This window comes from Phaethon aethereus (genome assembly GCF_964289735.1).
Source record: "Phaethon aethereus genome assembly, chromosome: 3".
Classification (NCBI taxonomy): Eukaryota; Metazoa; Chordata; class Aves; order Phaethontiformes; family Phaethontidae; genus Phaethon; species Phaethon aethereus.
The window spans coordinates 123,753,291-123,779,258 of record NC_138576.1 but is presented as its reverse complement, the minus strand read 5'-3'; the positions used below and the strand labels follow the sequence as shown (position 1 = coordinate 123,779,258).

Below are 25,968 nucleotides of genomic sequence, written 5' to 3'. Positions count from 1 at the left end.
ATGCAGGTGCCAGATTGCACTGGGAAGTGAACACCTGCCAGGCTGCTCCAGATAACTCAGCAGCTCAGAGGCATTTTCCCAGGCTCCCAGATGAATGGTCCGTAATAGCCGTGGGAGAGGGCTTCCCACTGCTCCACGCTGTACCACAGCCTCTTCTTGGCAGCCTTCTGGAAGCGCAAGGCAGCTTGGCTGTGACTGCTTTGGAAAACAAGTGTTGCTGGATAGTCTTACAGTAAAGAGTCAGTGTCTGATACTTCCCCTTGGTGTCGTGGGACTATGAAATACAGCAAGCAGGGCAAATTACCCTTCCCTTAAAAGACAGCACTCACTGGTGTGTATTTCAGCTGAAACTAGACTGTGTTTCTTCTAGAAATACTTTTATTCTGTCACTTTGAGTTTCAGGGTTTGCGGTGGAGGTTTTTTTTGTTTGGTTTTTCTTTTTTTTTTTTTCTTGTTTGTTTTTGTAACCTGGATCTGGTGATTTAGGTGCACAGTATTGAAGTAAGAAAAACCCCAAATGACTAACAATAATTTTATTTCTGCTTCTTTGTTGGTAATCTACAAATGGAGCTTTGTCTACACTGCATGGTGAAGAGGAAATTGAAGATTGAGCCAAGTGGGTTTGTTGAGCCTAAGATCAGTGAAATTTCTCTCTATATTAGTGGCTGCAAAACAGTGTTTGCAGCTCGAGGTTAAAACTTCTGTGGTGTGCTTAAAAGGAGTTAGTGCTGGATCATTTGGTACATATCACTTGGTCTGGCCTTCCAGATATTGTGAACAGCAGCTGTTGGTCCTTGCTGAGGATACACTAGCCATCTTCCCTGGAGCGTAATCCACAGCTTGCCCAAAGCCAACATTAGTATATGCTAGTATATAAACAGTGCTGATGGTGGACAAGTCTGGAATTGAGAACAGACTTAGACTCATGCTGAGTAACTGTGTAGAAAGTTTAAAAAGCTGCAAGGGGCATGAGGTTGTCAGATAAGAAGGTTTTCTTGTGGGGCTTATTTTTTAGTTTCCTATTTCATGAAGCAGGATGGTTAATTGGATAATATATTTCTCTCAAAGGAAGCAGAAAGAGGATATCACAGTTTTTATAGTTCTGTAGTAACTGGCAACTTTAAAACTAGGGAAGTCTTGCAAGCTCCAGCTGACTGTGGATTAGATCAGATGTCACATACGAGAGGGTTTAAAAACATTTGATGAGCGTAGCTGTGTGATGCTTTCAAAATATCAGTATCTTGAATGTAACGCATCTCAAAATTTTTCCACAGTTAGCAATAAGTAACAGCAAATCATCTGTTCAGGCTTGTTCAGGCTTTTTCAGCCAAGTCAAGTAGTAAATAGTCATGGAAACTAAATTTCTTTTCTATTGCTAGTCCCTCTGGGCTGAGCTTGTTAGCTCAGGTGCAACTGAAAACAAGTCACTGTGAAGGCCTTATAAGATTTTCAGACTTGAGCTGACACTGCAAAAATAGTGTAGAAGTGTCTTGATCTCTTAATTATTTATTTTTTTAGATTTGAGGTAGGCATTCTCTTCCAGAGAACAGTAACTAGCTGAATTAAGGGCCTTTAGGAGGAGTTTGAAACTTTGTTCAGGCCATTAGTCAATCAAATATGATTAAACACTTAACCTCTTGGAGAATACCAGGCTAGCAAAAAAAATAAACAGATGTACATGTCATGGATTCATAAAAGAATTTCGGGAATGAAGTATCTTGCTCTTCTCTGTGAAAAGCAAAAGATTCATACTTCCTCATTTTAAGATCTTCTCAAGAAAAATATATTTGGAATATTGCAGTCACAGGGAGGTAGAAAGACTCCTTTAATAATATTTACTCTCTGGTTGAAGGTTTGTTTGCAAAGTTGTACTTTTATGAATGTTACTTTCTCAGTGTTACGGAGCTTACAGTGGAAGACGCTGTTATCACACTAATAACTTATTTCTATACAGGGAAAATTCCTTGATTTGGCTAACCTTACTAACAGTGCTGAAGAATTGTGAATGCCAAACTGGAAATAGCTAAAAGTAATTTTCCTTAATTGTGCTCGTAAATATACAGTTAATAAAGCTGGTGGATTACATCCAAATTTTTCTCTAGAGCTCATCATTTTTAAGGGATGGTTCAACTTGTCACATCTTGACTTGATCTCTAAAGGGAAGTCAAATTTTAGGTATCTTCCTGAGGGGAAGGAAGAAAGATGACTGATAAATTTCAAAGGGATTGATTGTGATCAATAACTATACTTCTTAATGAGAGGTGATGCTGAACAGCACTTGATGGTGAGTTGCTTGGAGATCTTGTACAAGTAGGAGAGTTGTGGACTATGTAGACATGTGCAGAGGAGGACATGCATTTTGGGGCTTACGCTTAGAAATAAGGTAGGCCTTGGCATTTGCTCAGTAGAGATTGAGACTGGAACAAGCAAGCTTGCCTTAATTCTTTTTAAATTGTTAGATTATAAGAACGGCAGTAGCGCTTGTTTTTTCTAACTTTTCTGTGGTAATTGCACCTAGGGTATCTGACTGGAATTGGAAGCAGCAATAATTTCAGTCTTGCAAAACGCATCAGAGTTAGGGGAAGTACCCTCTTTTGCATGTTCATTTTAGTGAGGTGTACAGAGAGACTATGGAGGAGGAGTCACAGATGCTAACTTCTTTCAATTTCAGTGGGAGTTAGGTTGCTAAATACCTTTATGAATCAAGTCCTAACTGATTAACTCAAGGTCATTTGGGAATTTAAGTAGAACAAAAGTAAAAGCTGATTTCCTTAGCTGTAGTCTAATAGTCTCTTTGCCGTAATATATAATCCCTTCTCTTCTTTTCTTACCCTCCTGGTGCACAAGGATTTCTGTCGTTCTCAGGAATAGAAACTGAAGAAGCCTCTCTGTATATTACAGGTATCTGCTGGGTCAGCCAGGCTAGCTCTGTCTACTTGTAGATATTGAGGAGTTTACATGTATGCATTTCTAACTTAATTCAATGAGATTGCAGATAATTAAGACCTTTCATGTTTGTTTGTGGTAGGGTTTTTTTTAAGCCAGTGGTTTTTCTATCAACTTTGAGTATGTCACCTTTCTCTAGAAGGCAGTTAAGTATCTGGTCATCGGTAGTGTTCTTGTAGAAATATGTATGAAAACATCATAGTGAACAGGACTCTAGCCTGTTGGACTAGTGACCATGACACTAGGCTATTAAGCGGATGACATCTCTCATCAATTAATTGATTTAACTTTATTTCTGTGGTTAGCTACCAGAACTTGGTGGTTAGTAATTTGTTTAGATTTTTCTCCTGTTTCAGATACTAATTTCTTGAGACTTTAGTATGAGCAGTTTCTTTTTAAAAATATTCCTTTAAAGTTACATTTTCTTTTGTATTTTTGAACTGCTGCTGCTTTCTCTCAATCCTGTCTTCACAGATGTGCAACACTTTGAGACCTGAATGCCCAAGATACCCTTACACTCATCATTATCCCTTTGTTTTATGTTGCAGCCAACAGTTTTCACGTTACTGCCTACTTTATGAAGAGATGGGTTAATCTCCGTTGTGCTGTAGGGAAACATTATCGTGGTAAGAAATCAGTTTCTTATGGTGTTACTTAGAATTTTGCATTTCTGGGAGACAAAAGGGAACATAAACTAATACTTGTCAGATTTTGGTCTACTTAATCAAAATTTCTTCCAGAGCTTGATTTTGATTTTTTTCAGAGGATGTTTCTTAAAAAAAAAAAAGTTTCTTAACATATGATGGTATGTTGTGGTTTTTTTAAACATAATTTTAAATTTTTGTATGCCTTGCCCCAGGGTAATCAGCTAAGCCACACCAAATTCTGTAAGTATGATGAGACTCAGCATTTTACTGAGTCTCTGCAGGGTGAATCAACCAGAGGTTGCAGTATGAATCATTTCATTATTGCTCGAGTGTCTTGTGACATCAACTGTACAGTACAAGTGTATGCAAGAAAAGGCTTTCATTCACCTCAGTGCTATAAAATCTTTACATAGGTGATGTCATTGGGCCAGATCTTTTTTTCATGTTTTCTCAAGCCAAGATGCTCTGTAAGGAAGTGATATCAATCCTGTCCCACCAACAGCAATAAAAAGGAGCTATAATGATCACTGCCCTTCGTGTTGAGCTTTTCATATTAAAAAAAGCAAAAGAAATCAATTAAGTGCCCTTAAAAATATTGAATGCTGGAATGGATATTTTAAAAAAATTGCTTATTTTTATAGGAATTAATTATATTCATAAATGTTTAAATCTCTCTTCAAATGCCAGCTAGTTGTTTTCTATGTCCATATTGGTTGAAGAGATTGGAGTGTTGATTTTAAATATTTCATCAAACTTGTTCTCCCAGCCTTCTGGAAGAATAGTTAGAATAGAATAGCAGAGTGCCAGCATTGGTATCTCAGCATTGGGTTTCTGTGTATTAAATTGGAACTTTTTCTAATCATCAATGAATACCTAAAGATACTTCCATGTTGTTAGCCAGCAAGTGAGATAGTTATAAAATGTAACAATAAAAATGCCTAACTGGAATGAACTTGCCCTACTAGTGCTGCCAAAAAGAGAGGCTCTGATGCTGCAGTCAAAACTTTGCTTCCACATGAAGTTCCTAACAAGAAAAGAACTTCCTTTTTGCTGGGTTTCATTCCAAATAAATAGAATAATAAGCACACATCCTAAAAAAATAAATAATTTGGCACCAATGTTTCCGTTCTGTAAGATACACTTAGTACGTAACAAATAAAAACCAGACATTGAATCTAATGGAAGGAGAATTTTTGCATACTTTAAAGAGACTGTTATTGGAACCCCACATAACAAATTCAGTCTTTGCAACAGTTGTCCAGCTTTTCTTTTGTAGCCCATTTGGAAGATGTCCATCAACCGCTCGCAGTTTGAAAGCCATTGTACTAGACCTTTGGGGGTGGCTTTCAGGTCTTGAGGGTACAAGCAGAGAAAGAATAGTCTGGACGTAAGGCATAGCATGAATACTTCCTTGAACATAGTTTTACTAACAGAGTTGGTATTTCTGACAGGATTATGAAAGGCTCATGTTCATTATCAAGTTATAGTAGCTTAACAAGCTATCGTGCCAGTACAGATGCATCTGAGGTCTTTGTGTATGCTTTTTCAACCAGTGGCAAATGCAAGGTAATCTGTTTCAACATCCTCATCTTTCATTGTAATGACTAGAAAAGTCGCTGCTGGTATGCACTCGGAGGGATTTGTCAGATACTGATGGAGGCACGTCAGTTGGTGAAGGAGCAGTACCTTGTAGAGAGGCAGTTGCCCATATGGATGACCTGATTGTCATTGGCAAATTGTACACATTCTACGAAAAATACCTATGACGTCAACCCCATGTTTTTTCTGTATACCTTGTCTCTCTCTTGTCCCAGAAAAGAGGGTGTTACGGCTCATTTTTGAAGTATAACAAATGTTAAAAATCAGTAACTTTCCTTGTATAAAACCAAACCAAACCAAAAACCAACAACAAAAAAAATCTGAGCTGAAATTATGAAGATATTAATCTGGAAATAATCTGATATGTAAAATAACAAAATATCCAGCTATGCTTTTTTCATACTATTGCTAGGTACTAAATAAAGCTGTGTCTGGTCTATTCTAATCTGACGACCCTTCAATTTTTAATTCTTGGTAAACAAACTGTGTTGCGTTCACAACAAACCATGTGATCTTGAGTAAAACATGTAATTCAGTAGTAGTTAACCAATTTGTTTAATGACTTCAAAAATCACTTCAGTCAGTTTCAAACACTTAGCCTTATGCTGAGTTCTTATGCCAAGTCCTGACTGAATATGTTGTGCTGTATTCCAAACATGTTTTACAGCTTTTGTGATGAAAAGACTTATCAACAGAATAGCACAAAAGAAATAAGCCTTAAGTGGTTTGTCTGTTGGTTCTGCCTTGTATATTTGTACAAGGGTGCAGGTGCACTAATTTGCAGCCATGACTATCCTCTTGGGAACTAAACTTACTCTGACTTATTGATTATTGCTTTTTTTAAACCATTAAAAAAAAAAAAAAAACACAAAAGCAGGGACGGGATGTTGAAAAGAGTAGGTAAGAAAGTAGTAGTGTATAAAGTGAGTAAAAATTTTGTTTACTAAAATAACATCTCTATATGTTGTCATCTGTGTTTTTTAACATGCATATAATTTTTGTAATCTTCTTTTCAATTATTTTTTTTATAGAGCTACGTGTGTTTCCAGACAGATTTATAGTTTGTGTCAGTAAACTTGAATCTAATCCAAGTGCTTGGACATGTGAAAATGGTGTATTGGTATGTACAAAACTGTTCTATAAATTTTCCGGTTTATTTTATAAGTGGTAAGATGAATGTTTATATACAGATGTGGTTATTCACTTATTTGTAACTGTTGTATTGGAAACAGAAGGTCACATTAACAGTTGGGCCAAAGTATTCAAAAGGGGATCCTGAAGTGACTCTGAAACAGACACAAACCGTAATTTTTGGAAGCTCAGCATTTTCGGAGCCATATAAGCCTCAGAGAAAAAGACTGCATATTTAGAAAGCTAAGTATGATTTTTAGCACCTTGATTTAAGGATTTTTTTTTTTTTTTACGTTTTATCCTTGTAAAATTTTACTTTCCAAAATTATAGTGGGGCTGTTTTTAATGTCCATGGGTTTCTTGTATGTTTTCTTAGCGCTTGTTCTGCAAAACAGCTCAAACGGATCAATGCTAGCCCTGCTGGGGAAAAGAAGTCCCCAAACATTAATAGAGAAAAAGGCACTGGTGTGTAGTTAAATACCATAAACAATTCTACTTAAATATTTCATCCTGAAGGCTTTATCAGGGTCAAAGGCTTATGAATTTTATGCTGCGGTTAACTGCTGATTGTCTCAGGAGTGCTCACATGGACCCAGGTGGCCTGCTGTATGGCAGGCAGTCTCTTCTCTGCTCGCAGTAAGAGTCAGAATTACACGCTGAGGTCTATGTATATTTTAGTATTTTAGCTTAGATGTCTTAAGGTATATTTGACCCTTGAAAAAAAAGGTTTTCTTCTACTCATCCAACTTAGTGTTTTTTAATATGAAACAGGGTGTTTTTATTTATTATACTAAATGCAGATTTTATTATCTTGATTCCTAGATTGGTAAGTATCAAATGTCAAAGGATCAAGCAAATGTTTTTCTCTCTCTCAGGAAAAAAGAAAATCTAACTGCTTTAGCAGTACTTTGCTATTTTGAAAATTATTACTTTCTCAGTATTGTCTTAATAACTATTCAGGTGGTTTAAGTAGAAAATCCTGCCTGCATTTTGACAGAGAAATAATAATAATTTTTAATTTATTTTTTTCTTCTTTAAGTATCTGTTATAAGATATCCAATTCCCCTCTTTGGTACTTCTCATCTTTTAGTTTATGGAAAGATTAAAAGTTTTCTTTAGTTTCTTTCACATGATTCTGTCTAGTAAGAAGGCAAATGAAAAATACAATGTTATGGCCTTTAGGTTGACTATTTCAAAATTTGCTTTTGATCTATGGAAACTCCTTGTTTAAAAAGGCAGTTTAAACATTTTTATGTTAAATAAAAATAATAAATCTCTTAATGGGATCATAACCTAATTAATAATAAAATCCTGGGAGTTTGCTCTCCTTACAGATGCAATAAGACATGCATAGAACTGGCTGGAACAGTCAGCGTAGTATGTTGGCAGGAGAGTATAAAATAAAAGCTATCCCTAAGCCATCTTTCCTGATGTGAACAACTAACAAGGTCTGAACAGACCCTCAGCAAATGTTTTGGAGTATCTTTTTAGTTCTTGCCACTCTAACTTAAAGGGTCCACTCCAGACTGTTTTGTTGATCCAGAATTTCTGCTGAATTTGTTGTATACTCTAGTTCAGTATTTTGCCAAACTGGGGGAGTGTTTGATTGCCGCTGAGAGGTAATTTCAAGTTTTTGGCACTCCAGAAGTACAGGCTAAGGATCTGCACTTTGTGTGTGTACTTTTCTCGATGCAATTTAGCAGTGAGTATGCTTGAACTCTCAACTAGACTATGAAAGACCACCCAGAAGACTTTTCTATTGATACACTCCAGAGTATTCTGTCATGGGCTAAAAATGAGACGTATGTTTTGTTTTCTTCTGTATGTTGTTTAGGTTTGAATAATTTTGTGATGTTGCATGCAAGATCTTCTAAATGTTTAATCAGATCACACCTTTGGTTTTGTTTTTTATAAAAGTAGTTGACTATATGTTAATGGAGATGCTGTCACTTTTCAGTGTTGCTTGATGGTCTTTGTGATTGACTTGCTCAAGACTTAAAGATTTTATTTTTTTTTTACTGCTTTTATGCAGGTTTATAGTTTGGGTCAAGCTTTCATTCCTCAGCTCTGTCAAGACAAGGCAGGCACAATGCCCTGCTTTCCTGTTACTTGGAACCAGTTTTATGTCAGCCTGATACAGACATCTTTCAGTAATTGCAACTGTCTTTTTTCAGCACTTTATTCTTTGCCTTTTCACCTCAGCATCCATTGCTAGGAGAAGCAGTTAGAAGCCTTCTGTGATGCATCTTGTAAGACCAAGGAAAAAGTGGCTTAGTCCAATTAGTCAGTCAAATTACCTTTAAGCATAAACTAATAAAAGATTTGAGAGCACTTCTAAGAAGTAGAGCTGAAATAAAATAGAAGAAAGTCTATTGACATGTAATTTTCTATTTTCTAAAATTTATTTAGAAACGGGTATTCCTGTGGTCATATCTAAAAATCAGGCTGAAGGCAGTAATAATCATTTTGGAAGAAGGGAAATCTCTATTAAAGAAACAATACAGCAAGTTATTGAAAATTCATAGGCGGATTAGAAGTCTCAAGGAAAAGATGGAAGAATAGCCTGACTGATTAATGCTAAGTTTAAACATAAAACCATTGTTTCCTGTTTTGCCAAACTCTGTTTATAATCTTGAATAGTTTTATCTGGAAAAAAGACGACAGTTTTGGGAACCTGGCGATAGAGGAAACCCAGGGAAGTATGTAAGAGCTCTGGAGAGATTAGTCATCTTTGTCAATGACAACATTTTCTTCATGATTATTATGTAGAGAGCTAAAATGGAAAATTGGAAATGGGTTATCTGAAGAAACAGTCAAAATGGAAATGGGTGGAAGGCTTATTGGAGGCTTGTGGGTTTGAAAATGTGCTAACAATGGAGTATTCATTGATAACCACATCGGCTTTATACTAGAATCTATGAGAGGAAGCAGTTACAGGGAAAGCCTGAAGGAAGTTAAGCTAATGATGATATTAAAGTGGAAATTTGAAATCACAATTCATATGGACTCAGAAAGGAAAGTGGGGAGTAGGAGATCCTGTCTCGATTAGAAAGATCTCCAAGTTTCCACTGAGCCTTGTTGAGTTACAGAGAATATGATACCAAAAAAAGAGATTATTTTCCAAACAGCATATTACTCCTAAACAAACAAACAAACCTGCATAGGTATGCATGGAGAAGAAAAATGCTAAAGATATGCCCACTGCTGATTAAATCCCCATCAGAGAAATAAAAGCAAACTATTTAATCATCTTCATACATGTCTGATTTTGTAAATTGCATCATTATAATATACTTCAGGTATATTAGACAGTTCTCTTTCTTAAAACTCATAAGAGCATGAGTGACATGATTTGCTTAGATTTTTATTATGCTGGGAAGAGGCTTCTGGTTCTTTCATGAAAACCTGTATACTTAGCTGTAATTAACAGGGGACTTTTAACATTAGAGTATGTGCTGCTGGAACAGTGTGTCTATTGGAAGGTAGAATGAAGACTTTTTTCAGGTAGGAGCAATTTGTAAAGATTAGTAGAAGACTTTATGTAGAATTAAGTTATCTTAAATACTTTAAAGACTTTTGTCAAGTGATATCAGATTGAGTAGGGGAAGAAGGAAACTCTGAAATACAATTGCACAATTCATAGCGTGTAAGTGCTAATCTTGGCATGGAACTCTGTATGTCTGTGTGTGTGTGTATATAGATATATATATTAAAAAAAAAAATCACAGTTAAACTGCTGTAATGGTGGGCTACTATTGAAAAGGTCAGTCCACATCCCCTCTAGTTCCAGCTACATATTCCTTTCCTTTCTGGTTACAATGGACCAAGTGATTCTTCAGTTGAGAATGAATTAGTTCATTGACTTGATCCGGCAGAAAACAATTTATTTGTGAAGTTTCTCAGTTTTTTACTGGAGGATTAGTTTTCTGTCATGTCAGTTCACTGAACCAACTCATCCTGTACCCACACAGCTGCCAGCGTGACACAAAAAAGGTTGCAGGACCACGCAGCCAGGGTTTGGAAGAGAGCAGGACCATCCCGTTAGGTAGCAGTTGTTAGTTACCCTGGTTTGGAAGTAACAGCCAAAAGTCACAATAACATTATATTTGTTGTAATACTTGTCTGTTGATGGTTGTCGATTTCATGATCCTTTTTCAAATGTCATAAAACCTAGTTTTCATATGTTTCCAGATAATACGCTATATTATTTTCAGTCATTATAGGAAACGTAGCGAGAGGAAAACAACTTAGTATTAAGCTGTAGTTCAGTAACTGTTATGAACAGGGTTTGCTACTTTTTTCAAAAAGGTAGAGAGAGGGGAGCTGCAGACTAATGAACCCTATCCAAATACCACATAGTGGAACAAGTAAAGAATTGCTTTTCTTTTTGGTGAGTTTTCACTTTTGACACTTCAAGCCTCTGTCACTTTTTTCTATTCATCCTTCCTGTTCTGCTCAAGCTGATGCAAGACTGATGATACAGAAACATGCAGTCCCTCCTGCCTGCTTTTCCCTTCTCTTAGCCATACATTTTTTTCCTCTGTGTCTGTCAGTACTGGCATGTGTGGGGAGCAGGGTTAATTCATTCATCCCTCCGAAAACAAGGGAGGGCTGTTGAGGTTTTTTTGTTGTTTGCATGGTTAGCTTGGATCACTTTGGTCAGACTCTCACTGCGCGGCTGCATAAATGCTAGTGTTGATATGGAGACTTGGCAGGGCCATGTGTTGAGTAAGGGTGAGATTTCTCTTTCAGTGTCAGGATAGCTTTAAATTGGCTTGAATCATAAGACTGCGCTCTCTGAGAAACTACATCACAAAGTAATGATACTAACATCTTTGACTTGGTCATAAAGAAAGCTATGGCAAGTTTTACAGTATTCCCTTTTGTCCCAGCTGTCTGCCTCTTCTCCTTGGAGATTACCACTCCTACAAGAGAGTTTGCCAAAAGGGCTGTGTGCCTGCATCTCATCTTGCTGCATATCACAGTCTTGTGGATTCATGCAAACCAAACTTCCCTGGTTTTTAAGCTAGTGCATTGACTTGCGGGTGGGAGCAGCTGGGGCATGTGTGTGTGCTCCCTTCTGCCAACTCTGCAGTGGGGGTAGGAACCTCCTGCAAAAGGGGAGGGAGGATACCTGAGTGGTAATGCTGTGAATTGCCTCAGTGAGATTTGTCTGAACTTGTCTTAGTTTCTTCTTATAGCTTACAAACTGGCTGATTTATTTTCTGCATGGCAAAAGTCTAATAGCTGTCTGCTGTTTGTTGTATTAAAGGTCCAGAGAAGTGGACAAATGATGAAATGAAATCTGACACAATTATTTCAATTAGTCAAGCCTGGAGAAGGCTGTGGAGAATTTCAGAGAAACCTCACAGAGCTGGCTAGAGGGGCATTAGGACTGTAAATTAAAATCATCTGTTGATAAATGCACAGTATTTTTACTGAAAAGAGCAATTACAGTGTTCATGCATACTGCTGAGTGAATTAACTGTACGATCTCTGGAAAAAGGCCAAGGTATTGCTACAAGGAACTGATTTGAAAAATCTTTGTTCTGGAGTGTTATTTATCTGAAAAGCAGGCAGAATATTAGATTATATATGGAATGAAATAAAAAGTAATATTTAAGTTGTCTTAAAGCCAGTAAGTAAGTTGAATACATCTTCAATAAAAGATTATGTGCCTCTCATTGTACAAAATCCAGATGAAGGGTAGCAGAAATACAAAAGGTCCTGTAACTGCAGTATAAATGATTAAGCGCATGAAATTATTTCCATATGAAGCAATCTTCAAAAAGTAGGGACAAATTGAGTAATCTTTTACTGATTTTGGTAGTTGCCTCTTATATGAGTGCGCCAGTTGACTTAAATGTAACTACTTAGCAGTGTTCACAAGATCTCATTTGTCAGAGCCTTGTGGTTATTTAAGATATTATCATCTGTCATCATCCTTTCATCTCCCTCATTTTCTTCTCCCCTCTCACTCTCTTGCCGTCACAGCTTATGCTGGTGGTTAATGCGGATTTGAGCTCAGATTCTAGACTTTGCACTGAATGATGTGCTTTCCTCTCCGCAGGCTTTGAGAGGATGGGCACCTCCAGCAAAGGTGCAGGCAGTAATAATGTTTAAAGCTACAGTGAGCTAAAGGTTTTATTTATCTGCTGTGCATCTGTGAGATTTTGATGACTCTGGGACTTAAAAAGATCAAACTTACTTCAGTTTTTGGTAATAATTTTCTATATTGCTGTTGGGCAAAGAATATTTGATGGATTTTTTTTTTTTTTTTCCATTTGTTTTAAAGAGCAGTCCGTTCTTCAGCTTTCAGCAGAAATCTGTTACGACTAACAGGAATTTCATAACTTGTCTGAACAGTAAGCTGAAATATATGATGGTAAAGTTCACAGAAGGATTTTTGAACAGCTCGTAATGATTTGAAATTCTTTGGAGGGAGAGATCCCCAGTGTGAGCTCAGAAATCTTGGGGGCTTTGGGGGCTGCTGGTGGTGGTTGTTTTGGTAACCAAGCTAAAACATTGACGAAATTGTTGAAGATTAATTATCTGCTGGGCTGTGCAGTTCTACCTATTTTACACATTTTGCTTTTGTATAACCAGCAAGGTCAAGAGTATTAGTTGTTCTTTTCAAGATCTTCTATGGTTGTTAAACACTATTGTAATTAGAAAGAGAGGAGTTGTTTTCTAAAATTGATGTATCCTTTTCCACATTATTTTTCTGTAAGAATTGAATTTTTAAGTCTATGAATCATGGTGTTGTATACATCATGTACTATGAGTAGTAGTCTGTTATGTCATATAGCCCATGCTATATCTGGAAGGATAAATACAAAGTTTACTTCAGTATTACTGATGGATGTTTAGACACATGTACTGGTTGACTCTGACATCCATTTAGATTTGGTAGGCAGATAGAGGATCCTCGTGTCATACTGATAAAAGGATTACAGGAGTGCCTTGCTTTTTCAGACACTCATGTGACAATTGAGTAGTAGATTACTTCCCTCATGGTTTGTAAATTGGGGAAATGGGTTGAGCTCCACATAGAATTGCTATCTTCTTATTTTATAAAAAAGTCTTTGAAGTATAAAACATGTATATCTTGCATGCATGTCCTCTTTCATAACTACTGGAGGCAGGAACCTTAAAATTGATGGGAAAGGCTAGCTAAAGATGCATGCTATTAAGATACTGGTTTTCTTTAAAAAAAAAAAAAAACACACCATTAATAGGCTTTATGTTTTTCTTCAGTGTCTTTGAGAGAAGTTATTTTGGTTGAAAAGCTATTGTCTTTTCCTCCATTTCTTATCAGTGGACACTTTCTCTGAAGATAGAATCTAAGTCTTGTAGCATCAGAATATAAAATCAGAATGATTAATAGCTCAATTACTTAACATTAATTTTAACGCTTTTTGCCTTCAAGCAAATACACACAGCATGTATCACGTGCTTCTCAGTATGTAAATAAACCGTTTATGTCAGGAGCACCTTCTGTGGCTTTAGAAAGTGTTGTGTATGTTCTTGTTATCTGTTACAGATGTGTATTTATTTTTAAAAAGCCCCCCCCCCTTTTTATGAAGTATCACATTTTATTTGTTTTATGCCATTTACAGGCATATATTTATTATTTATATGCCTGTGTTCATTATATTTATATGCCATTTATTAGGAATTTTTCTATTTTCTATTACCTAACAAGCGTTCAAATGCAAATCTAGAGAACTCTGAATTTCCTCCATTCAGAATAGCCTGGGATTCCTGCTATATGTAAAATATAATTAAAATCCAAACAAAAGACTTCAAAAGCAAGAAGGCATTTTCCTCATAGAAGTCATATGCTTTAAGCTAATGGGATGATGCTTTGGGGACCTTTCGAGTGTTTGGAATTGCCAGGACTTGGGTATCGAGTGAGAAACCCGGGTTCACACCTTGTATTTTGAGAAAGTAGAATGTGTATCATAGGGGCTTGTAACAGATAAGGCCAACTCTTGGACTAAATCATACAGACCATAGGGACTTTTGACAAGCAAAAACTTAACTATTAAGATCCGTGGTGTCAAGAACAAAATGAATTTTGCTAGTAGGTAATGAAGACTCTATTGATCCAGGAGTTAGATTTTGCTTTCTGTGCTAGGCCCACATGTAAGTTATACAATTCTGCTCCTCACCAGAGAGATGCAGTTTTCTCTGGTTGTTTCTCCAATTTCAATCTTGAAATGAATGTATTTTTTAAAACCACCAGCATTCCTTAAAAATACCTATTTCAAATGAAAAATCAGTACTCCCATGTGTAACGTGAATGATCCTTAATGTTTTTTACTGAAACTTACTGATATGTAGAGCAGGACATTTTAAAATGTAGACCAATATTCTGCAAGTCCAATCAAGGAACTGTATTTCAGGTTGAGAATAATGTCCCTTTCTGTACTTGGGAAGCTTCTGTGAATGTTTGATGAGGTGGTAGGAGATCGTAAGTAGAATTGCTAGGACAGATGCATCACTACATTACAAACGCTGAAAAATTTGTATCGTGAAATTGTGGGAAGCTTTTCCTTTATGTGGGATGGGAGAGTGCAGAAGACTAGACCCAAGTCTTGTCTGTGTCAATTTTCTATCAGTTAGATTATAGTATCCAATTTATGCTTCACTGACAAACCTCCCCACTTGCTTTAGGAACCCTTTTCTGTTTATCAGGTTGGAAAGAGTCCTGTCTGACCTCTCTGATCTGCCAGTCATCTATTAGAACAGTTCTGAAACCTAAAGGTTATCTTAGATGGTTGAGCTCATGATACTACTTAGAGTGACATTAAGAGAAATCATGCAATTGCAAGCTGACAAAAAGCTCCCCTAAATAGGTGTTTCTGTCTGATTAGCTTTGCTAATTTTAATTTTATTCACTTGTGTGTGTTCCTGGGATAATATTTGATTTTGTTGCTTCGGCTACATTATTATATTCAGAGTCCTCTCCTGTATGCCATTCTGATACTAAATTTGATTTATTGGACCCATTGATGTTTTCTGTTAAGTATTTTTGATGAGCAAGTTGAGCCACACTGATAAAATGCAATTCAGAAACAATGTATATTTTTAATTGCGGGTTTTTTTGTTAACCAGAAGTGAAATTTAATTATCCCTTAGTGTTACTTTATTGGTACATAAGCATGTGCAACTGTTATCCGGAGCGTAGCAAGAGACAACAAAAAAGTATGAAAGCAAGCGAGAGGCGGGAAGGGAGGCAGCATTGTTGACTTTGGAAATTTTTGTTTCAGCCCAGCAACCCAAACCCTGGACTGAAATAAACTCAATATTTGTATGAGTATTATTGTCAGGCTGAAAAGGCCAAACCTTTCACTCTTCTTGAAGATAATGAGTTGTAAGGATTCTTCACAAGGGCACATCCATGAGTAGTTCTTTTATGGGCATTTAATGCTGTGTTGCTGAATTCAGCTGTCCTGGAGAGAGCTGCAGATGGCAGTCACCACTTTTATATTTTTTGAGGGTTTCTTTTTCATTTTGAGTGAGATAGTAAGTTGATTAAGATAGTAAAAGAATGCATTTTCAATTTGATAAGCCTTAAAGCAAGTGTATTGTGTGCCTAACAGTCGTGTTTCTCTGTAGGTCTTAACAGAGGTTTTTTCCCCAGACATCTCTTTGGATAAGTACTAAGGATCTTAAAATCAGGTTTTCAGAGGCCAGCATTATGAGCAGGTAGGGTAGTAAGACTTTGTAAGCTTCATTTCTGCAGGCCCTTCTTCTTTGCTGAGTTTTAGTGACAAAAAGGAGTGAGCTTACCCTAGGATTTTAAGAGCACATATTTCTAATAGAACTTGGCAGTTCAAGGGCTAAAGCAGCATTCTAATCTTTTGTGCCCACCCAGTCTCTATACAAATGTAAATATGTCTGTCTTTAACAATTTGCCAAGAAATGTGGTTTTAATTTGTTAGCAGCAATCCCACTCCCTGCAGCTCTTTCAGAGTCAAGTCACAAGTCTGGCGGTGCTTTGACGTTTTTCTCTGTCATGGTGTCATTGTTTATATGATGTCTGCTTCTGCTGTCCTCCTTTTTATGCCTGGAATATTTTTCTTTAATTATTTCACTGCCTAAAAGGAATTTGGGATTACTAGACAGGATGAGAACAGATTAGCTTTTTTTCTTTCTTTAACAAGTCCTGAAGTTCCCATAGGAAATAAATAGTATTCCCAAAACAGACAGTGTTTTTTATTTTTTTTTAATTAACTAAAATTATTAACTCTAATAAAGAAAATAAAGGAAGTATCACCAATAATGGCTGAGTGTCTTAGTAGTATATGGAGTGCCCATTGTTGTTATTTATGACTCTCTCTGCCTTCTATTGTGGACTTATTCCAGCCTTAGGGAGTTTACATCACTCCTAATAGCAAAAGGCTCTCTGGTTCCCACAGAGTCTTTCAAAGACTGACTCATATGCCTTATGTTAATTGTTCAGCTCTCAAAATACAGCACTTACAGGGTGTGGTTCCAAGGGGAAAATCTACTGTACTTAGAGGGCATGTTCAGAAGTGTTTCACATATAAATCATTTTGATTTTTAATTTTTTTAATGCCTTAACCCTTTTCTGTCGCTGCTTTATGTGATAAGTTATTTGAAAACAAAATAAAAGGTTGCCAATGGTGTAGTGAGGGAATTCTGTTAGCCTTTCAACTCTGGACCATTAACTCCAGTCTGACTCAACCCACAAGTGACATGGCTTCGTCATCTTTGCCTCTCCCCAGGGTCTGCTCTTCACACCCTGGCATGACGGTACGCTCCAGGCAACGATCATGCCCTGTTCATAGTCAGATGCAAGTTAGGACTGAGGTTTATTGCTTATCTGCGGTAGTGAATATGTGTGGACAGGAACTGTCCCCAGTCCTCCTCTGGATTTTGTACAAAGTGCTACTTTCCACGCATTGCTTGCCACATCTACAGGAATTGCCTCAGTTCCTTACACCATCCTGTCACGGTTTGGTGTGTTGAGGACTGAAGAGCATTTCATGGAATTAGCCATACCAATAGTTACCATAGAGCAGCAATTGAAATGCTTCTGCTTGTGCTCCTGTTCTCTGGCTAAGTAAGGGTGCTCTGCAGCTGCTTTGATGCAGAATGATTGTGCAAGATCTTTCAGGCTGAGTTGTGTGAATATTACTGGAAATCAGAATAGTTTCTGCAGACTATACAGTTAAGAGTCTGTGTCCTCTCTTAAAATTAGCAAAGCTCTTGAGTATCTTAATAACAATCTCTTCTTAATAGTTTACAAAATACAAAAATGTATTTAGTCAAATTAGGGGAGTCCATACCTCTAACAAGAATAGAAGCAGCAATTAAACCCTCAGCTTAAACTAGTTAGGCTTGATTTCTGAGGTTGAAATCACATTGCATGTGTGTCCCATATGTTTTCTGCCTGCTGTAGACACACATGTTGCACCATTAGTGGACAGAACTTCGTGCATCTATCAATACACACAAACACGTTTGCGTAATTTGCCTGTGAAAGGAAGGCTCAGAACAGCTGTAGTTTTTTAAACTGTTGAAATGGCTTTATTTCTTTGCCTGACTGCCCTCTTTCTGCTTACAAAACAGGAAGCTGTTTTCACTGGCTTATTCTTCTGGAAAGAGTGGTGATGTTTACCCCCTCTCCTTTAAAATAGAAATAAAACTAAAAATGGGCAGGGCTTAATCCCCTACAAGTGACAGGTTCCTGAGGAGTGTTCCAGGCACCGGTCATGTACATGCTTTGGCCTTGCAGGTCTTTTTCTACTCTCTTCAGTTCTTTTGGACCGCCTGGCTCCAGTGTGCTAGCTTCACAGCGTGGAGCGAGAAACGGTATAAATAAGCATTCCCTACATTTGATGAGCCCCAATCAGAAGTTGCAACATGCAGGCTGATGAAGAAATATGCTATCAAAGAGGAGGAGATGCACAAAGCCTCTTCTATTCTTGACTTTGCCACATTTTTTGCTCTCTTCTCTGTAGCCTCGGAGATAATACTTTTTTGAAGTATGTGGTAGTTAATAGTGAAGTCAGCAAATGGCCCTTCTCTCATTGAGATTGTTTCATTCTGAAAGGAAATGCTTACAGCTTGAAGAAAAAGAGCATTTTCCTTCCCTCCCTCTCGCCCCAATCTCATATTATATAAGACCATGGTGCTGCTGTTAGCTGAGACCAGAAAGAATTCCCCTGTTGTCCTGTAGTAGCCAACCACTCCAAGCTGAGAGTGTTTGAATGTTAGTATTAAAAGTTTTAACCCTTGCCTGCTTAAGTGAGCAACTAACACTCTGTATATTTTTTTGTAAGCATGGAAAATTATGGGAATTCTTCTGAGAATAAGTGTATAGACCACTGCGCCAGTCAGTCTCTTCAGAAAAAAACTGACAAACATGCTCCCGTCTGCGAGAGAGATTCCTGGCATTTGTCACAGTTTGAGCCACAAAGATGTCAAATATTTGCCAACAGTTTCCTCAGATGGTTTGGAAAGCTACATCCTTTACATTACAGTCTTGTTTGTTTGTGGTATATTTTAGCATATGAAGCATGTTTGCTGGGAGTCTGAAAGGGGAGGGAACTGACTAGACTCCCAAATATTAAAAGATTAAAAATAATTCTGTTTCTCTTAGACTGCTCAGGTCAAAATAATAAAGAACATCTGTAAGTCTTAGTATTAGAAATGGAGTTTTATGTTGCATAGTCATAGCTCGATGGTGTCGTGTTTTAAACCTGTGTTTTCTTTTGGAGCAGAAAGAAGAACTTTCCAATGGGACGTCTGAATATTTTACTGAATCTGCTGAGAACAAGAAGCTTAAGATTAGTCTGAATGAACAAATAAAGCAAGACGTCTTGAAAAAAATGTATGTCACTATACTTTCTAAGGTGTTAAATTTATAATCTGGTAAAATGTGGGTAAATAGAATCTAGCCTATGTAATAAAATACCAAATAATATAAACTCCTTTACAAAAGGTTGTTTTAAATTACTAAATGCATTACTAAACACATAAAATGATTGTTGTTGTTTTGTACAGCATGAAAAAAGCTATTACAAGCCACATAGATATCTCCCATAGCGCTAGGCAGAATCAAAACAGGCTGTTTTTCTCCTTGAATGAAGCTCTGGGCCAAAATAAATGTGTTCCGTTTGAATCTGCTGAAAATCATTTTACAATGTATTTTTTGTTTATTTTGAGAGTCTGTAGTGTACCACGATATTAATTTGGATCTTTGGTCACAGTCAAAGAGTACCTCTGGTGTAGTAGATGGGGAGGGTTTACTTGCTCAGCTGAGCATTTTACTGGTCCTCTGCTGTACCAGGATGCCATTCGTACTTGCGCAAGCTGCCAGTAGCCCCAGATCAGCTGTGGAATCAGAGATTTGCTGTGAACCCTGGCAGCTTTTCTTTTTACCCCTGTTGTCTCATCTGTGTTGTCTTTAGAAATGAGATTAGGTTTGGAGGTATGACAGCTTTTCCTTTTTTGGAAGAGCCCTCTTTCTGAAGAGTTAGATATGCAGACCTGGGAACTGCTTGGCATCAGCGGAGCAGCAGAAAGCGGTCTCAGGATGGGACGTTCTACAGTAATGTCTTTGGACTCAAAATCTTACATCGGCAGCTTTAGTACTTGTGCATAAAAGTTCATTTTACAGCCTGTGTGAAATCTAGATTTGTAGGTAACATGCTGCTGAGGAGTGTTTATGTACTGACACTCCATCAGGTCCCTTGTGATCCCATTTTCCTGTATAATTCCTTTTAGAATACCATCTCCTTGCATTACCTAAGTCCTTCCCAGATGAACGAGCTTGATACTAGATGAGTAGTGGTTAACTTTAAAGTATTGCTTTGAAATGTCCTGGGAAAAATTCCAGATGAACATTCTAAAATAGAGATTAGAAACTCTCACACGGAGATGCGCATGCTGCCTCTCCCCGCCTGCCCCCCTCTATTCTTTAGATATACATTATGCATGTGAATATATGGGAATGGTTTGAAATCATTTAGGCACTTATGAAATACTATTTTATCTAGCCAGTTTGGGAAGGAATTCAGTATACTTACGCCATGTTGACCTTTAACATCTGTAATGAATCCAGTTCTGCCTCTTGGAATAGAATGTGAACTCCTTCATGGCTTAGTCATTAATAAATAGGATTCCCCTAGTGCAGTGGAAAATCAGATGGATAATGCTTGATATTATCCACACTAGACAAACATTACTGCTTGTCAGGATGATATACAGGGGTTTTTTCTACATTTGGAAAGAAGGTTGCCCTAGTGGTGTTTCAGAGTTTGTAAGAAGGGCAGATTGAGGCAGTGAAGATTCTTTTTTAGTTTAAAACCAAAATTCTTCTTTATTGCAGTGTGAAAAGGACAAAAACAAGGAAAAGTAGCACAAGCAAACCTCAAATCAGCAAGGACTCCAAGAAGGTGTATCTTGGCTCAGTGGACTCGCAGACAGGGAACAGAAAGAATGACTGTCGAGCTTCTCTCAGTCTTCAATCTGGAGTGAAATGTACGAGTACAGGACTGCTAAAGGACTGCATAAATACAGCTGAGAGCAACTTAGAGCGTCCCAGTTTAGAGCTGGAAAATTATGTTAATCAGAGACAGACAGGTGGTGTTAGCAGCCAGCAAAAACCTCACTCTCTGGAGTGGTTGAAGTCGAGTCTTCTAAGCAAGAGCCCTCCTTGTAGCTGTGAGTCAGCACTCCTAGGTCCAAAACAAAGTCAAAAAGTGACCAAAACACAGGTTCAACAAAGGAGCTGTGGTTCAGAAGAAAAGTTAGAGCATTTCAGCGAAGTGTCCTCTGAAGGGAGTCCTTTAATTCCTAGCAATACAGAAATGAGTAAGTGCGATGATGATTGTTTAGGTCCATTCCTGGAAGAGACGACCCCACTTGATTCCAGGTTGTTTTCGAAACAAGACACGACAAAGGCTATGTCTGATGAGGAGTCACTAACTTTGAGAAAAAACCTCTCCCGGCCTCTTTCTGTGAGGAGCAATATAGTGCAGACAAGCCAAAATGAGCCAAGCGCAACCACTGAAGAATTGCCTGTGATGCCATCGTCTTGCTTAGAACTGCAGCCTGTGTCTTCAGAGAAGCTTATCCAAAAGAGAAAAAAGGAAGTTGAAAATGGTCTCAGGAGGTTAAAACTGCGAAGGCTTAAGAAGTCATAAAGGCTGAAGTGTTATCTTGATGGCATGGGTGGACAGCCAAACCTGTGTTTGGAAGGAATATGCCAAAAGTAGGAAGCAGTTCAAAATAATGAAAAATAATAAAAATACAAAGTCAAAATTACATAAAACTTTTTATGAAAATTCAGTTAACTAAGTATTTTAGTCATTTGGAACTGTAATGACGATTATTCTGTTAAGTCTTTAGGAATTAGACATTAATATTGTACGAACCAGTGTAGTATTTATGGAAAGGAAAATACAATATTTACTAAGGAAAATTTTAGATGTCTTTATGTTCTAGTACTATTAAAAAGTCATATCATCTGATGACAGCAATAGTTAAAACCACTTTTGTGATTTTGTTAGTAGCTGCAGTTATTCAGTGCTTTGCTTGTTTCTGAACACATAGTTCATTTTAGTAAAAATTAATCCTTTCTTTCTCTGTGTTAGGAAGTTCATGGTTTATTCATATGATCTTTACAACAGTAAGTCAAATTGAGGTTATTTCAAATAAATCTTTAACCAGGATTTAATGTTGCTGCTGTTGATAATTTAAGGCTCACCTTTTCAGCGGCGTTTCAACATAACTATAGTTTGTGCTTGTGCAGTTTTGATATGAACATGTATTTTTAACTCGAGTTGTGGATACAAGTGATCGTGCATCCAGTCGTTGGAGAAATGAAGATTGGTTTTAGATGTGCGGTCACCCGGATGTGCAAACGGTGCTATTGCAAAAAGTTCATTACGTAAACATGCATACACATCTTCATGCATTCACATTTCAAAATCAGGCCTTGTTTGTGTGCAAGAACTGTTTTTCACGTGTTAGTGATACCCAGGTTATTTCTTATTTTAAGGTAGAGGTAATTTTTAATTGCACAGAGCTTTTTAATACTGCTTTTGTAACTTGTATGCTAATGCGCTAAGGAAATGTAACTTTTTATTTCATGCTTATCTTTTTAAAATGTTTAAAATAAAATTATAAGCAATTTTCTTTCATCATTCTCTCAAAATCAGTGTGACCGCAGATATTTGATGTGAAGCAATTTTGAAAACTCTTACTGACCTATACTTAACAACTGTGGATACCCTCATTGAAGTGAAGATGATGATTCACATCCGTAAGCATTAGAGCTGGTACTGTAATACAGGTCCTTATGAGAGTTGGCAGCAAGGCACCATCAAATGATCATCATCTTTCTGCTATAAATAATTTCAGCTTTTGCTATAAATGAAAAAGACTCGGCATGCCTGCTAGAAGACATTTTCTCTTTTTTTCTTTCAGCCTGTTTGTCTGATGTTTCTCACAGTGCTTTGCCGTAAAGTTGCTAATGCTTACAACCTTCAGGCTCTGCAAAAAGGTCTTTCCTAGTAACAGGCAAAACCAAGGCTGCAAATGAACCTGGGTTTGGAGGAAGAATAGCCCGAGGTATGTTTACGGTTGTCTTTTTTATGGGCTCGAGATACTGGGCCAGGAAAGGAGTAAAAAGCACCTTTTTGATGGACTTAAAAGCAGTATAAGGACATTTAATTAAGTATTTATCAGAAAAATAGGAGTAATTAAAATAGAATAATTTAGCATATGTGTTCTGGATGGCTTCTTTAAGTGCTTATAGTGAATAAACTGATAAATAGTGGTACAGGCATATTCTAGACTGCAGTTTTAACTTTCCATTATTTCTACTTTGCTTTTGCTTTTGTGAATTTCCCCTGATGTTCTTGGTTGTAACAGATACCTACAGGAAAGGTGTAGATGATTGTGCGGTAGCAGACACGTGTTGAGTTTACAAAATCAGTTACTGCTTTTCATTTCATTCCAGTTAAGGAAAAAGACCTTTTGCAAACCGGCAAAGTGATTGTATCTGTGAAGATTGTGGATGGTCTTGAGCAAGTACGCCCCAAACTATTTCTGCTAACAGTTTTGGCTCTGAAGCTTCCTTTCTTCTTGCCTTTTTCCTCTCCAAATCCATTTAACTCAAGTATTAGAAACCAGAGGGCAACGACATATAGTTTGTATCATCGCATACTGTTATGATATATAGTACAACCTTATAATTACACTTTAGTTTTAATCTGAACTGAATAACATACCTGCGTGCACCCTTACAAATGAATGTCATACTTTCAGAGGGGACTTGGATAGATTAAATCATTGTCTATATAGCTAAGAACACTTGATTTTTGCTTTAGGATATTTTGTTATGTTACTCGCGATGCCGTTTCCCATCACCTCACTGACAGCATGGGAACAGTCTCCCTTTAAAACAGTGATCTGGTAACAGTAAGAAGCGTAGGGCTAGATTGATTAAAGGTGTTAGAGCCTGGAGATTGAGAACAAATACAAGTGAACTGTCTCAAAAGTGCATAGTTGCATCATTCTTACTGTAATTACTGACTTGCTAGGTTCCTAGGCTCTTTTGAAAGACCTTCTGCTTTCTACTGCCTATTTGGAGCTTAATTACTTTAAAAAACTCTCTCTTGGATCCTCTCAGAAATGCGGTTATTCAGGGAAACGCTTTGAATTCATGGTCATTTCTGGATTTTAGGTGGTGTCAGTGCTCAAAAGTGTTCGTTCTTTTGTCTGTGCAGCAGGACCATTATAAAAGTTTCCCTCTGCAAACCTTATGAGCGTGTTACATGACGCTGTGACATCCAGGCATTACGGTTACCGTATGCCTCTCTTATGCCTGTCTTTTAAGCCCAAGGCTGTCTTCTGAGTCTTGGTGTTTTGCTTTTATCTACAATCCACCTGCACCCAGATCACTGGGATAGGTGCGGTCTGACATTCTCTTTAACCACAAGCCTGATTTCCTAAATCTGGTTTAGGGGGGAAAAAAGAAAAAAAAGAGAAGCTGGAAACTGAGCTAGAGTAAAATTAGCAGTTTGCAAGTCTTGGCCTTGGCTTTCTATTACCAATTTTCTTCAGAGCAGGTTTAGCATACCTCTCTGTTAAAAGTAATAAATATTTAAGACTCTGTTCTGTTCTGAAACTGCCATTGAAGCACAGAAACTATTTCTTTAGTTCATTTTTTTTTTTTTTAATTGGAGTTTGTTCTGTTTGGTTTGGGGTTTTTTTGCCATTTTCAGAGCTTCTTTAAACTCCTCTGGAATACGTGCAGATCTGAGGCTGGCGAAAGCCCACAGCGCAGAGCTTATGTTGAAAAATACATCTTTGTCTTAAAGAGAAATAACTGCGTATTCCAAACCAGCCAGCTTTGGGTTTTTTGTTTTGTTTGTGTTTTTTTTAATGAATCATCTGGTTAATTAGGTCTGTGCTGTTTGCTGATAGTGAAAACAGTCCTTTCCTAGCCAAACACTTTCTAATGTGTGGAGGCTGTCGTTTCCATTATTCTTTACATCAAAGTAGTTAAAAATATTTGTTTAGTGAACTTTTGTGTTTACACACACATCAAAAGCTAGACCAGCCTCTTACATATTTATTTATAAAGAGGAAGCAGGCTGATGTAAAATCTCCCTTGCCCAGTGTTGATCGATAGGAAGGTTTTAACTATTGCAAGAGTTATTTTGAGTAATAAGCTTTGTGCTAATTCTGATATTATCTGTCAGGTTGCAGCTCCGCATACCAGGGTCTAAAGCGTATGTCAGTGTGTTACTACAATTGCATAGCCGCGTTTGTGTTACGCTTGACTTGAACAATTTCAAGAGCATCTGTTTCTAGCAAAAAAGGAAAATTTTAAGAACCAGAACTTCTGTTGCTACAGAAGGTTTTGACCAAGTAAGGTGTAAAGTAGCCCTCGAAAAGCATTTATTTTGTTGGTGTGAATTTCCCTCTCGCCACTCTGCAAGTGGGTCGTGTTGGCTGAGTTTTAATTGACATTTTTGTATCATCTCATTGGCTTTTGACTGGAAAATGGATTCTTTTTAAAGAAAAAGATGGGGGAAATAAATCTTTTGTTTGCAATTGGAATAAGAAGGATGTAAAATGTAGTTAGACAGTTCCAGATTGCATGTTGTGAGTAGTTACCTCCTTGCCTATATCAGTATCTAATAAAAGGTTAAAACACTCTGATGCAGGCTTGAGCAGAGTTAATAGTATCAAGAGTCTTCTAGCCAGCAGTGGGAAGTGTGGCTTGGCCTCAGAAATTAGCTTTAATAAAAGGCACTCCTCGCTTCTTTGCTTTCTGCTTTTTTCTTCCCTAATACGCATTAACTAGCATCCAAAAGCCTACGCGAACAAGGAAATGCGGGGTGGGGGAACAGCAGCACACCGAGCCTGTCATCAAAGGGATATCAAAGCGTTCTGAACCTGGGAGGGGTATGAATATGCTTATTCTGGCAGTTGGGGCAGCACTGAGGGTAAGCAATTTCTTCCAGGTAAAGCACACTAGTGAAGGAACTTGTACTGCAAATTCTTCCATCAACTCGTTCAAAGTATTTTTGAATGCAGTTCTCTCATCTTGTTCACTCACCTCCCCACCCCAGCCCGATAATTAAATGGA

General features: G+C 37.4%; 1 protein-coding gene across 1 annotated transcript in view; it reads left to right on the top strand.

The window, feature by feature from the left end:
- SLX4IP (SLX4 interacting protein) overlaps nucleotides 1–21,508 on the top strand; it is a gene marked incomplete at both ends in the record, with an annotated part of 72,542 nt that extends 51,034 nt beyond the window's left edge. The window contains 4 exon segments of the mRNA XM_081998628.1: nucleotides 3,495–3,572; nucleotides 6,224–6,312; nucleotides 19,082–19,191; nucleotides 20,692–21,508. Of these exon segments, the coding sequence (XP_081854754.1) occupies nucleotides 3,495–3,572; nucleotides 6,224–6,312; nucleotides 19,082–19,191; nucleotides 20,692–21,508 (1,094 nt within the window).
- Nucleotides 21,509–25,968: the final 4,460 nt, after the last annotated feature.